Here is a 14,746-nt window from a genome sequence, read left to right on the forward strand (position 1 = left end):
ACAAATAAAATGAACTCTAAAAATTATCAAATAGTTAACATTAGAAATAAAATGTTTTTAAATATTTACATTAAACACTACAATTACACGTATTTCAAGAGATTTACTTATCATTAATAACCCTCCAAAAAAACTTTTAAAGACTATCCGGGAAACTTGGGAAATGTCAAATGACGTATAAGTGAAAATTCCAGATATCTGAGTACATAAAAATTACAGTTTATCGCAGAAAAGCTAAAAATAAATGGGAGATAAAAGTTCTGATCTAAAACTATAAAGTCATCTTAGTAACTATCAAAAAAGCTAAAAATAAATGGAAGATAAAATTTCTGATCTAAAACTATAAAGTCCTCTTAGTAACTATCAAAAATTTACATTCTCTTTATACCTGTGCAGTACTGAAAAGGAGAGGTAGTGAAAATTAATGCAATCTTCATGGGAAGCTGGGCTACAAGTGCTGTGCAGAATGTTGACATGGTTGTAATGGTATAAGACACTAGCAGCAATAGAGATTGATTGGAGAGGAAATGTGGAACAAGCCACTGCCCACTATGTAATCCAAGCATTAAAGCTGTATAGATCACAAATGCCTGCCAACGGAAGCTACTTATAGGAACATTTCAGACATAAAAACTGACATGAAAATTAAAACATCTCATCAGTTAATGAAATCCAGCCATCAAAGTTGGTGGAAATGCTGCTAAATTTGCACCAATCATTCTAGTAGAAATTTAAATGAACAGATCATTTGCTCTTTGCTTAAACTACAGTTACAGACAGCATTACAGAAAATCAAACATGCTTATAATTTTTACAAGTGGTATCCACACTGTTCACATATTGTATCTATTAACGGATACTTTTCTTGATATCAGGACTACATAACTTAAAAAAACTCCTCAGAATGCTGTTAATTTCTTGATATAAACTAAACTGGCTTATTGAGAATAAAACGGTATACATTAAACCAGGGTGAAGATCTTACGACTGTGCTGAGGCAACATGCTTATCCACTGTCTGGCAAAAATACCCTGCACATTCTTTATGATGGCCTTACAAGTCTCTCATTTGCCTACTTTTTAACAGGAGTCTAAATTTCTACTTCTGGTTAGTTGAATGCCTATTAACATAGAAATATCTTATCTATGTGATTTTATCCATGTGAAAAACCACTTTTTTATTTTTCTTGCTTGTGCGTTAAGAAAACATAACAGAAGAGAAGACAAAGAAAATATGTCTGATATCTTACACTGATGGAATTTAACAAAGAAAATTCAAATAACTTTAACTGCTTTTTACAAAAAAATGCTCCAAACAGTGAAATAACAAGTCTTGCTTTCATATGAATGCAGCCTAGAACCTCAGAGAAAAACTGCCTTAACAGTTAACTCTCAGTCATATCTGCCAACTTTATAAAATTGATTTTGGGGGTGGGAATCAGGGAGGAGTGAATTTACTACAGAAATCCATCTGATTATCTTGAAACAATTACAGATGGGAAAACAGTAATCATGTAATTTTAAAATAATTACAGCAGTTTTTTTTTCTTTCAGAAAAAGTGATTTTAAAATTATGCTTGATAACTTTTACTTGTTTATCTTCAGAATCAAGGCATTTATGACCTATTAAAATTGAACTATGCTAATGTTATGTTTATGCTCAGAAACTCTGAAATCAAAAATTATGTACACAACTTGATCTTAAAGTAGTTAATATGTTGACACACTACCATATGTAACAATCCCATTCGTGTTTAAAAAAGGGGGAAAGATTTTTAGGAGGTATGGCCTGTGTGTTTTATAATGTAGAGTAATTTAAACAATAAACCAAATGTCTGAAAAGAGTTTGCAAATTAAATACCTATAATGGACAATCAATCTGGCTCTTTGTAGTGCCTTTATAAAACTAAAAAATCATAAATCTATTTTATGCACAATATGAAGTTAGAACAAATTTCATAAGCGTTCTGAAAAATCTATAAAAGCTGGCAGATGCATATATGGTCCCTTCTTTGCGACTCTGCTACAGTTAAAACTAACCATGCCCTTCCCAGATTTAGGTTTTATAATACTTTTTCCCATTTTTCAAAGTGCCTATGTTTTTTCTCCAAAACACTACTGAAGAATTTCTGGAGTCGCCAATAATGGAGGGTAGAAGCATGATCTTTATGAAAGTCATACTTTGACTTTTTTTGGATGTCACATTTTACCCTCACACAGCTACAGCTTCCGTAAAATTACCTCCTCTGAAAGTTACCTGCAACTCTCAGACCATATTTTTACATACATATATGTAAATGAGACACATATATTCTCCACGTATGCCCACTAGGCGTTCTATTCTTAGATTATGTAATGAGTTAGGGAATAAATTTTCCCCCCATAAATTCATTAACATTTGCTATAAAAAGTAATTCTGTTGTTGTTGCATAAAGTTGTGTTTCGTAGCATTTATTATCCTCAGTCAAATTTTAGAATCCAAATATTCAAAACTCCTAAACAGATAAGTCATTTAAAAACATGACAAGAAATAAAAATACTTCATTTTAATATGTCTCCAAAACAACTTAAAAGATTGTTATTATTTTGTGCTAAAAACTGTTGCGCGATACACAAATCATGGAAATTTTTGCACAAAATCTAGTCTTAAAAAAGGGTGGGGGAAAGAACTTGTTTTTGATTCTAAAGGCTGGATTCAAATGATAACTCAAATGTATGTTGACAGAAGATTAAAAAATAGTTTTGACGACAAATTACAGATCGGCAATACAATCTTTAGTGTCTCCATAATAATTACATAATCTGTAAAAAATAATTTTAGGCATTGACGTCAAAAATTCTATGCACGTACCTTTTAATTACAAGATTATCACTCATCTGAACACTGAAGAAAATTGGGATATTAAGCAGGAATGAAAGAGATTGCTTCTACATGGATAAGAGGAGACTTGGCACTAAAGGCTTCTAATCATAATAAAATCAGTTAGTTACATAGATTTAATAATTATTTACAACAAAGCAAATTTTTCATAGCGTACGCTATGAAAAATTTGAAAAATCCATGGATACCATGGATAATTATCTAGTACAATTTTACTGCAAAGCTTCCAAATTTTAATTCTATTTTATTTTGGATTTGATTAGTCTGTAGCAAATATTTTAACTCAAACATAATAAAATTTTTCAGCTGTACAAATCACTGCCATGAATTTATTTCAATTAGCAAAAATTCTTTATCTTTAACAAATGTGTTTTTTTTAAGAAGCTCCATTTTCAATTTCAAAATTTTACATTAGAATCAAAATTTGGTATGCAGCAAATACAAGTTTCTTTTAAATGTCCTCTTAGAACAGTAACATCTAAAATACAGTCGTCCCTAATATTTAAAATTAAGACTATACATTGCTAAAATTTTGAGAAATGTTTAGAAAAAGCAAATTAATAAAAATAATTGGAAATATATATTATTGTTTAAGAAATTATTTATTCATTTTAGTGAAAAGTATAATAGTAAAAAGACTCATGCATGTAATCGGAAATATCTAAGAAACCTTGCAAGCACAGTTTTAAATTCAACAAATATACGAAGGCATTTATTTAATTCTTCATATTGTCTAAATTTCACTGATTTTTCATTAAAATTAAAGAAGCATTAAGCATTTTTTTAATCTCTGTCTTACTGAAAAGCAATGCAATAATTGTACAGAAGGAAGACAGGTGTTATTTACTATCTGAATATTAACAGTTCAATGTTGCTAAGTTGGTCTGTAAAAAAACACTACAGGAAAGTTTTATTACATCCTTTTCTGAATTTGGATTTTAACAAACGTGCAGATTGCAGAAAATATCTTTTAGCATTAACTCTCACAAATATTAAAAATAAAAAAACCAACAACAAATTCATAATCTAAATTTTACTTCAATATCCATGAATAATTTAACAAAATAATGTTATATACTAATGCAATTTATGAAAATCTGCAAAAACTGCAGTGTTTTATTTAAAGCGATGGTGAAAAATGACTTCGTTTATAATAATGCATTGACAGAATTGTTTGAAAAGGATGTCTTCTAAAAATATTAAAATAGCATGCAGCTTCAAAAATATTGCTAATGTGGTGTTTCAGAAATAAAGGCAATCGACAACAAACATTCCATCTGGAAAAGCTTACTGTGCTTTTTTCAATGACAATTAGGAGCTATGTAGCCATTTAAATAATACATTTTCCTTAAGATAATCTACTACATTTATACATTAAATAACTAATTTATTCATTTACATATACTTAAGTTTCATTAGTTGTAAATCATACTTTACACATAAGCATACAAAAATGCATTTATTATATTCAGTAACAGGCTAATAAGCTTGCATAAAACATTTAATAAAACTTGATTGATATTTATCTAGGGGACGACTGTACTGATAAATTTTCATCAAATAATGCAACAACTTTTAAAAACTTATGAAAAAATTTAGTGTTAAAATGTTATTAATGTACAAAAAAAAATGCGGAAAAATCTGGTGTTGAAATGGTACTATGTCACAGCTTTTTTTCAAAAAATGCAGTAAATTACTTAGATTAAATTCAACTTACCCAGCATTAAAATAATGGAAAAAAATTGGTCATCCTGCATGAGATTACATCATAAATAAGAAATCAAATCCAGAGAAAAATCTAAAATTTTTCTCATGCAAGGAAATTTCTAGGAGACTTGTGAAGATGACGAATATTAAAATAACTGGCATCTAATATTTAAAAATTTTAAATTATAAATGCATTTAAAAAACACAAAGAGAAAACTGCTTACAATAGGTAAGAAAATTAGTTATTACAAGTACAAAAAATTCTAACTAGAGTGAGGTACACTGCAAGCCTGTATAACTGATGCCTCACAACAGCCATGATTTCCACACAGAATGTACACAAATGTAAAATTCTAATAATTTCAAGAAAAGATTTTAGAAATAACACCTTTTAAAAACTAATTTTAAAATTTCAAATCTGCATTCTTATTTAACCATGAACACTTGATTTTATGCTTATTAGATACATGCATACATATACTAATAAGTACAAAATATATAGAAATTAAATTGCTAATTTTAAAAAGAAAACTAAATTTTAAAGTTAAAATAATGTGCAAACTGTTTTTTGTGAAAAGGCTATCCTTGGCATACACTATTTTATCATTTAAATAACACGAATAAATGACAATGCATCACTGAATACATATGTATTTATGTAATTAATCCTCAATATTTTCATGACACAATTTACAGAAATTTTCCAACAATACAGTGACATTATTTACGAAATATGTAAATGACTTCAAATAATATATAACAAAATTTTAAAATTTAATACACTTTATTATAAAAATATTTAAAGCTGAATAAAAAACACCATACAGATTATAAAGGAAAACTATAAATCATAAAGATGGGTAATATTTTATTACAGAAATATATTACTTAAGTTACAAACTATTATTTTCATACTGCACAGATTTTAATTCGATAATCAAAGAGCTTGTAATCATTGTTCAAATAATTCAAAATCCTAAAAACATCTCTAACCATTATCTTCTTGGGTGAATACTTACTTTGTCCAAACATTTAAATTTAAATACGGATTTCTAGGAAGTAAAATTTATTAAAAAAGTAATAAATGACAGATGAATAAAGCCAAATGCATTTGACACATTAGTACATTATTTAGGTTATCTTATTTAAGGGGAAAATTACACAGAATAAATTCAGAGCAAATCTGCTGTAAAGTTATTCAGATAATTCAATTAATTTGTTCCACCCAATATAACATTACACTGAAGCTTTTAAGGCAGAAGGGAACTTATAATTAACAAGAATTTTATTTCTGAGTAATGAATTAAAAATTGAAGCATTTTTGGAGTTCACGTCATGCTCAATAAAAATAACATTCCCATAAAAAAATGTTATCCCCTGCATTAAAATCATTATGTATCATTGTCTATATATTTTTAAGAGCTTAGAATTAAACAGCAAAATATACATTAATTGTATATGAAATGTTACAATTAAATAGTAATATAAATATTAATTCCATATGAAATATTAACTCTTTTTAGCTATCATTCATCTATTTTAACAATCCTATACATTCATTCTCAGAAAACTTAGAAGATATTATTAGTAAGACAGATGCTGTAAAACTCTAAACTGATTCTAATATACTCATAATTGGGGGAGTCAATTTCGCCATTTATATAACTATATAATATAATGCAGAACTTTTTTCAAAAACGTTTAAAAAAAGACCAATGGATGTTTTTAAACTAACATAGGACTACAGAATTCACACACAAATTTAACTGAGCATTAATCTCCAGTAGAACATTAAAATAGATAATAATTCATTTTTGATTAAAAAATCTTCAGTAACAAGCTTACTGATATCTGAGAAACTGCTATTTTATGCTAATTAGACATGCACCTTAAATGAGAGGTCAAATTGTACGCAGATCTTCTGAAATTCTCTACCTGAAAACAGCTGACAGGTCAGAATTTTTTATTTCGCAAAAGACAACTAAATGATTTTTAAATTTCACTTTTAACATTTATCAAAATATATATTAATAATAACACAAAAGAAAAATTTAAATTTAAATTAATTTTTATCTGAAGTCTAAACTAGCGGTTCTCGACCCCCACCCTTTTTTGGCTCCAAGCATCCCTTTCATTACTGCTTGACAACCATCCATCTCTTGATCTAAAATTCAACCATTTGTTTATCAAATCATATCAAATACATTCATTTGTTTAAATTAATTTTTTTTAATGTGCATCATAAACAAGTACAGAAAATGTTAATAAAATACCAAAAACTTTAGTTTTTTATATTCATAAACTAAAATTAAATCCCAAACTATTCATTCTTTTTTCTTCAACAGCAGTCTTGCACATAAGCTCAGTCTCTTCACTTCATCTCTCGCAAATTATAAGCATCACATTTGCAAATGTGTAGGCTGCGAGTTTGAGACCACTGCCCTAAGTAAATATTTTGTGATAAAAATTTCAAGACCCAGTTTAAAACCTGTTTACATGGATTCCTATCAATTTAAATTCTATATAATGGGATGTAGTAACACAAATTAATCAAAAAATATCAGTTGTCTTTTATTAATTATTAATGACTAGCAATCTGCTAATTTATAAAATTCTATCCTAAACGGCATTCAGTGCAGTAAATTATGCATATAAATGAAAGCACACAAGGAAGAAAAATTTAAACCATACTAACACAGCAGCAGGGGATTAAATCTATTAAGTGCATCAGGAAGCTTTTATATATTGTATTTGAAAAGAAATGCTAGACTCAACATTTTGAATAACATTCAATAAAATCTTGATATACTTATACATAGTCAGTACTGGAATTCAAAGTGTACCTTAACTTTTATTGCAATAAAATATTCAAACTAAAATTATACAAATTAATCATTAAACTGACTTATGTAACTTTGGATCCAAATCTGCAACAGCTAAAATATAATTGCATATTATATATTTAAAAAAACTTGCTAATTAAAGATTCTTGCATAACTTTTATGTTACAGAAAACCCTTATTTACAACAAATTCCCTAGGCTATGGAATGTTACTTGAAAATAGGTCTTAAACTCGTTCCCAAAAAAAAAATGTTACACTGAAATGCATTACAGCATTTAAATAACATTCTGCAACAGAAATACACATTGAAGAAATAAAACTGTCTACTATATAACTTGAGAATTTTAATTAACAAAAAAAAAATTACATGTAATTAGATAAAAACTTCTTGTTCTCTAAGTTCAAATGAAAATGAGTTTATGAATCATAGAAACTTTAAAATTCTTTTCAACGAAGTAACATAAATGCTCAATTTAAAGCTAGGATTCTCAAATAACAGCTTAAAATTCAAGTAATGGCTATTCATATTTGAAAGATTTAAATAACACCTACATAAAAGTTAACTGTCTTTTAATTTTCTGCTCAACAGAACAGCTAAAAATATTTTAATGCATATTATTCAGAACTAAATAGACATATATATTTCAGAATAGGTTTAAATGCAAATTTAGACCATCTTATTAAGATAAATAAATTAATGACACCTGCAAATAAATCAGAGTAATACGAGATTTCAAATGGGGAAATTTTCCTTTTATAGTAAACAAAGGCTGTACTTCAGTCAGCACAATAAATAAAAAGGGGGAAGCAAATGCATAAGTACATCTTGCCTCTTCAGTCACGTCACATTTTTACAAAACCTTATGGAATAGTATAAAGTTTTATTTTCCAGGGAGTACAATTTGTAATGCTTTGTTCAGCTGTAAAACAGAACATGTTTTAATGAATGCCACACTATAAAAGGTGACAATATTTTTAGTGCTTTACTATTCAAAGGGTACCAGTCAACAAGGTGGCAACCTTATTATATCTTATCATGAATAGGTGCACATTATTATATATATACATATACATATGTATAATGTTTAATCTGCGCATATAAATGTTATACATATGAATGCATTACATACACACATATTGCTGCAAAATGCCCAACTGGTGTGAGATAGCTTCCCTGCAAAGTGAGTTTAGGGTTACCCGATATGGCACGAAATCATCCAGTTGGCGACAAAATTGGCGATATGTCATAGACAGAGCGAAAACATTGTAGAACGAATTTTTACGTTTTTTTCTAAAATGGTCTCGAAGACAGGTCAAAAGTTATAAATACCCAGCCTGTACGTGAAGTAGGAGTGTATTGCAAGAGTATCTTGAGTAGTAGTCAAGTGTGTTGAGTTCAATAGTAGTGTTTTGAGATTAGCTTGAGAGCGATGGAACCGAGTCGAGAGCTGCACTTTAGTGCTTTGACGTGAATCTGTCTTCAGCGTCATAGCCTAGGCTATGCTGCAAATAGATTCAGTGAGCTTAACATAGTCTCTTTGACGATTGCAAATGTGTTTTTGAAACTGTCCTGAGTAATACTGGTAAATAAATTGTATTTCGTTTCTTCATGAAGTGTTGTCATCAATTACTTCAAATCCATGAACCCGTAGAATGCAACAATCTATCTATCTATCTATCTATATATATGTGTGTGTGTGTGTGTGTGTAAGAATATGTAAATCAAAATTATAATTTAAATTAATGCTAACCCCACAATTCTCCCTCTCTATTCTAAAAATAACAATAGGTTCTCTGGATTGCGTCATTTCTATATAAATCCATCTTGCATGAACTGCACAACACTGATAATGCAGAGAAACATCATCAAACTGTTGCAGCTTACTCCAAGGTCATCTTAATTAATATATATATATATATGTATATATACAGTACAAAGTCTTTAATCCGGACCTCAAAGCTACAAACTTTTTGCGCATGCGTAGCCTTTACGCATAATCTTTTAATTGGATCCAGCTTATTTTTTGCAGACTGTTACAGCAATTTTATAAAAAGTAAGCTTGAACTTTCGATTATGTCAAAAAGAGTTTCCGATTTCGGAGCTGCCAAAGGATCTACAAAGCGAAAGCATGTTTCGATGTCCATTAAACAAAAAGTGGAATTGCTGCAAAAAATGGATAAAGGCATGAAGAAAGTGACAGAGAGGTTAGCGAAAACGAAAAAATTTCGACTGACAAGTTAGTTGGTATTCTCGGCACAGCAATTACAGGACTTGAACAGTGGAACTTAGTAATTGAACAAGAAATTATGTCTTATAGAATTAAAGAGAAAGTATTAGCACATAAAACAAAGCAACTTAAACAACTTACATTAAAAGAAATGTTTAATAAAGTAAACAAATAAATATTAAGCTTTTTTTTTTGTAAATTAATACCCTTTAGATCATAATTGCTCTTTATTTCATAAATTACGGTTTCATATTTTTAATTTTATTATTTCTGCTCGCTAAAGTCCCGACGAGTCCAGATTAAAGACTTTGCACTGTATATGAATATGATATGATATTCATTACATATACAAGATAATTATCTTTTCTTAAGGCTTTATGCAACATTAGAGTTTCTGCCAACAAGTTAGATTTTGCACCGTCGTTTATACTTGGTACTGACTGGCACCTCATTAATCGATAAATAATGTATTTTCTAAGGAAAGGCAGAAGTGGTCAATTTTAAAAACATCAGTTAATTTTTAAAATGCATTTAGACAAAAAGCTAATTCATAGTTAACATTACACAAAACTAAAGATTATTAAATTTTGAATATATTCACACTTATCAGTAGCAAAAATTTGGAACTGATTCCTATTCAATATGTCTTGCACATTATACAGTTTCCTTAAGAAAAATAGCATTAATTACTGATTATCTATTATTTAAAAAGGGGCTGATGTTTAAAACTGGAGTATAGAAAATATAACAATTACATATAATACTTTAAAGAAATACTCTTAATTTTATTTTCACGCCAGAACAGTTTAACTTAGAGTACTACTGGAAATGCTCTTTGCAAGAACCTGTTTTCTTAAAATAAGTCAACATTAAATATCCACTAGGCCTACTCTAAATCAGAGTAGACATGATTCAATATCAGCACATTTTCTCCTTTTTAGAGAGTTAAGATAACTTATGCATATAAGCTGCTAATTATGATACTTTTAAAAAAATTAAATACTAAAATAATGCACAATATTTTTTAGATATGGTGGCATAATGATAAAGCATGTGTATATTTTCCAATATGTATGCTTTCAAAGTTGACAATAAACTTATTCAGACAGCATTGGAGGAAATTATGTATAACATGTAATCTTATTCTGTAATAGACTTGCAGCAGCCGAGTAGATAAGCATGCCAAACACAAGTAATGTCAACTCAAGTTTTATTCCAGAGTCCGACAGAAAGGGTTCACACTGGCTTCATGCAGGTTTTCCTTGTGAAAAAAAATACAGGCCAGTTTTTTTTTTTCCCCTAATACAATCTAACTCAAAAGCAACCCCCTCACACCTATAATATCCCTATTTTGACAACTAAGCAGTTACATCAGTGGTCTCATATAAACTGCAAGTATATCGAATATACAATACGAAAATAGCTTAGATACATATCACATGTGCATTTGTTACCTTTTTAAAAAAATTGCAAGTTGTTCATTTTAGGCCCAAATCACACATGCATTTGTTTCATATGAAAAACTGTTTCGGACAATTTTTTTGCCTGGTTTACTATTGAAAGAAAGATGCACGATTTTTTCCTTCCTTTCGAAAAAAACTGCAAGTTGTTCCATTTTCAACCAATTAGCTACCAGCTTGTTTGTAATGGAGAACCAGTTTCCCCTTAAATGTTAACCCGAATGTAATCTGTTGTGATTGGCTGCTGTAACAAAGCAGAAAAAATGTTCCACATGGCTGTTCTTTGGAAACAAACGGATGTGTAATAGCAGCCTTACAGGCCAGAACTTTTCTTTAACAAAATGACAAATTTTATTAACAAAATAAAAAAAAATTTACACATTTTTAAAAATTTTGCTTATTAAATATTTATTAAAACAAACGTCAACCATAGCACAAATGTAAGAAAAAATTCAAATTTACATTCATTTTCTATCTGAAAGTTGGGTACTTCCAGGATATTTTTGCTGGTTATACTTGAGAATCCAAATATAGTAACTTGAGAATCCAAATATAGTAACATTTAAATATTAAATTCTTACAAATAATTCTAACATATTTAATTACTGATTTAAGAAGTTTCTTTAATTTAAATTAAAAAATAGCAAATTTTAAAATTTTTTCTTCTTTCAAATAATTCTAACATGTTTAATTTACAATTTAATAAGTTAATCTAAAAATAAACAAATTTTTTTAAGTTTTCTGAGAAAATTTATTAAGTGAGAAAAAATAAATGACAACCTAGCCTCTTTCTCTTATTTATTAAATTTTTCTGTGATGCATACATAAAAATTCACATTTGTATGCAATAATTATAAACTAATTTATTTCTTATAGCTTCACACCTGAAGCCGTTTCGATTCTGATAAAGTTTGCTGCCTTGAAGAGAAATTATTAAAAATTATCCTTACAGACTAGTTGTTCATCAGTAAATCTGAACCCCCCCAAATGGAAAAAAAAAAAAGCTGTGCACATATAAATGTACTACTAAACAAAGAAAATATTCTTAGTGCAAAAATTCATAACTGAGTACTCATTTTTTGACAAGCATAAATAAAAGTGAATCAAATCTATATCTTTAAATCTTGGAATAAGATTTAATCAGATTAAAAATTAGCAGTGTTCAAAAATTTTCTAGTTCATTATTCCTATTTGTTTTTAATAAAAATGAAAATGATATAAACTCAGACTTCAAATAACTAAAATCTTGAAATTTTTGCAAAACTGTGTTTACAAAAAATACAGAACTGAAATGGGCATCAGGGATACCAGTTTGAGACCACTGAGTTACAATATTATAGTCATTTCAGGTTTATAAACACCTCTCTCATTTATGATTATCATCGAACAGAAGACCAGGCGATTTTAGCAAAAAAAGAATTCCACCCTTTTTTTGCAGCCACTGCTACCAGGGTTACATAAAGCAAGCCAGGAGAAATTACCTGGAAACACCAATTCTAATGTAGCAGACTACACACAGAGTAAACCTTAACTATAAGAAAACAAATATCATTTGATAGCCAACTAAACTTCTATGGCCAACATATTCAGCATGCTGTTTAATCCTCTTGTAAGAAACAAATACATGGAATGATGTGATTTTTTAAAACCTCAATATTTCACATCATAATTGGAAAACTGAAATAATATATAGCTATTGCTTACATAAATATATACAAATATCTTAGGATTCTCTTGTAACTCATAGTTAATACTTACTTTTATCCAAACATCACTACACTAAAATTCTAAAAAACTTACTATTTTAATTATGTTTTACAAATACACCAATTAATATTCCTTTTCCTTAAAACCCAACACTTAATACATGCATGCAATAATAGCATGATATATTAACACTTATAATTAAATAAGGCCACTCAATAATATTAATTCTCTGAGAAGATACATTTGCCAGAAATTAGACAAATGTTTCAATTAAAAGCAGATGTCATAGGTCAAAGCCATACTTGTAAAAAATATGCTTTTAATCCTTATCATACAGGACCTGTGATAAAATAAAAAACATGAAAATTTTAAGAAGTGTAATCAGAAGGATGATTCTGAAGACAATCAGATCTCCTGATGAGTGAGAGCAGAACATTCAAATAGTCTGTTGTCTTCATCCAATGTTCCTGTAGAATAAATAACAATCACAATCAGCAAGTTTCTTAAATGCAAAGGGCCTTACTAGAAAATATATGGAAATGTCATTTACAATACACATTTAGCACAAATCCCAAATTAATCCTTAGACAAATAAATGAAATGCGATTACATACCAGTCAATCTTCATGGGAAATAAAATGTTACAATAATCTTCATAAGCTGCTACAGATGCTTAATGATGTTTTTGTACAAGTTTAACAGCAGTCATTCATGTTCCACATTAAGTTGAATATTTTTTTTTTTTCATTTAGTGAGCATTAATTTAATAGTTGAGCATCAGACCTCCGTAACTAAATTCAGATTACTAGATTATTTTAAAAAAGACTTACTAGATCTTTTCAAATGGCTATAAGCTATCACAGCATTCTTTTGGAAAGATTAGAAATTCACTTGTCATTTATCATGGTAATAAATAATAAAACAGGGCTCAAGGATAGCCGAAAGTAATATATCGACGACACACTTTTCATACATTTATCAAAATATTTTCAAAATAATACATGTGAAAGTAGCTGTGAATTCAGTTTACAATAATTGAAAGTAATAAAGTAGTAGTATTAAAAATGCAATATATCAGAATTTAAAAAGCAATTACTGTAAACTGAATTTCACAATGATTTAAAACTCAAAATATATACTTATAAAATCAAGCTTACCTTATGAGGATGCTTAACATGAACGCAGAAACCAAGTTCCTTTAAAACCCTTCTCTCAGCTTTTATAACTTGATTTTTCAAATTAATATAATTTTGATCCAGTATAAGAGGCTGAATCGTTCTAAAAATACAATACGAAATTAATAAAATTGAACTAAATATATAATAATCTCATTTCGCTGGTCGTTTAATTTCTTTATTTCAGAAAATTTCTATTCACATATATAGGCATGAAACTGTATTTAAATGAAAAAGCACTTATCAGATAAGAAGCACACCAACATTAAATATTAAAACTGGGCAAACTGACATCAGTTTTACTGAGCTCACTGGATTCCGAGAAAATAAAACAAATTTATCTTTTTCAAGATGCATAAATAAAACTAATATATTGAAACCTGCCTAATTTTAAAATCCAGTACAAAACTCATGGCTTTCATGAAATCCATATTACTTGATATTTTGCAAACCAACATCTGAATTTCAATAATTTTGCAGAAACATTTCATTAATCAATCATATTCTTGGCAAAAATAACACAATAACATGATTTGGATAAACGTTTTGGAATGTTTGAAAAAAAAATTATTTTAAGACCTCAAACATTGAACAAAAAATTTTTAAAATACAGAAATTATATAAGTATTTTACTTTTCTTCTTAATTCAAAATACCTACTAAACTAAAACTTTTTACTGCTAAAATTAACTTTTGTAAGTTGAAACATTTTAAAATTCTGAATAAATAATTCGTATTCTATTTTAA

General features: G+C 28.4%; 1 protein-coding gene across 1 annotated transcript in view; it reads right to left on the bottom strand.

The window, feature by feature from the left end:
- Positions 1-14,746, bottom strand: part of LOC118185534 (cyclin-L1) — a 39,716-nt gene that overhangs the window by 14,865 nt on the left and 10,105 nt on the right. Inside the window, exon 4 of the mRNA XM_035355406.2 lies at positions 13,983-14,103. Coding sequence (XP_035211297.1) covers positions 13,983-14,103 — 121 coding nt within the window. The remainder of the gene's footprint in view (positions 1-13,982; positions 14,104-14,746) is intronic.

This window comes from Stegodyphus dumicola, chromosome 7 (genome assembly GCF_044657685.1).
Source record: "Stegodyphus dumicola isolate Sdum_Otavi_A_Nest chromosome 7, ASM4465768v1".
Classification (NCBI taxonomy): domain Eukaryota; kingdom Metazoa; phylum Arthropoda; class Arachnida; order Araneae; family Eresidae; genus Stegodyphus; species Stegodyphus dumicola.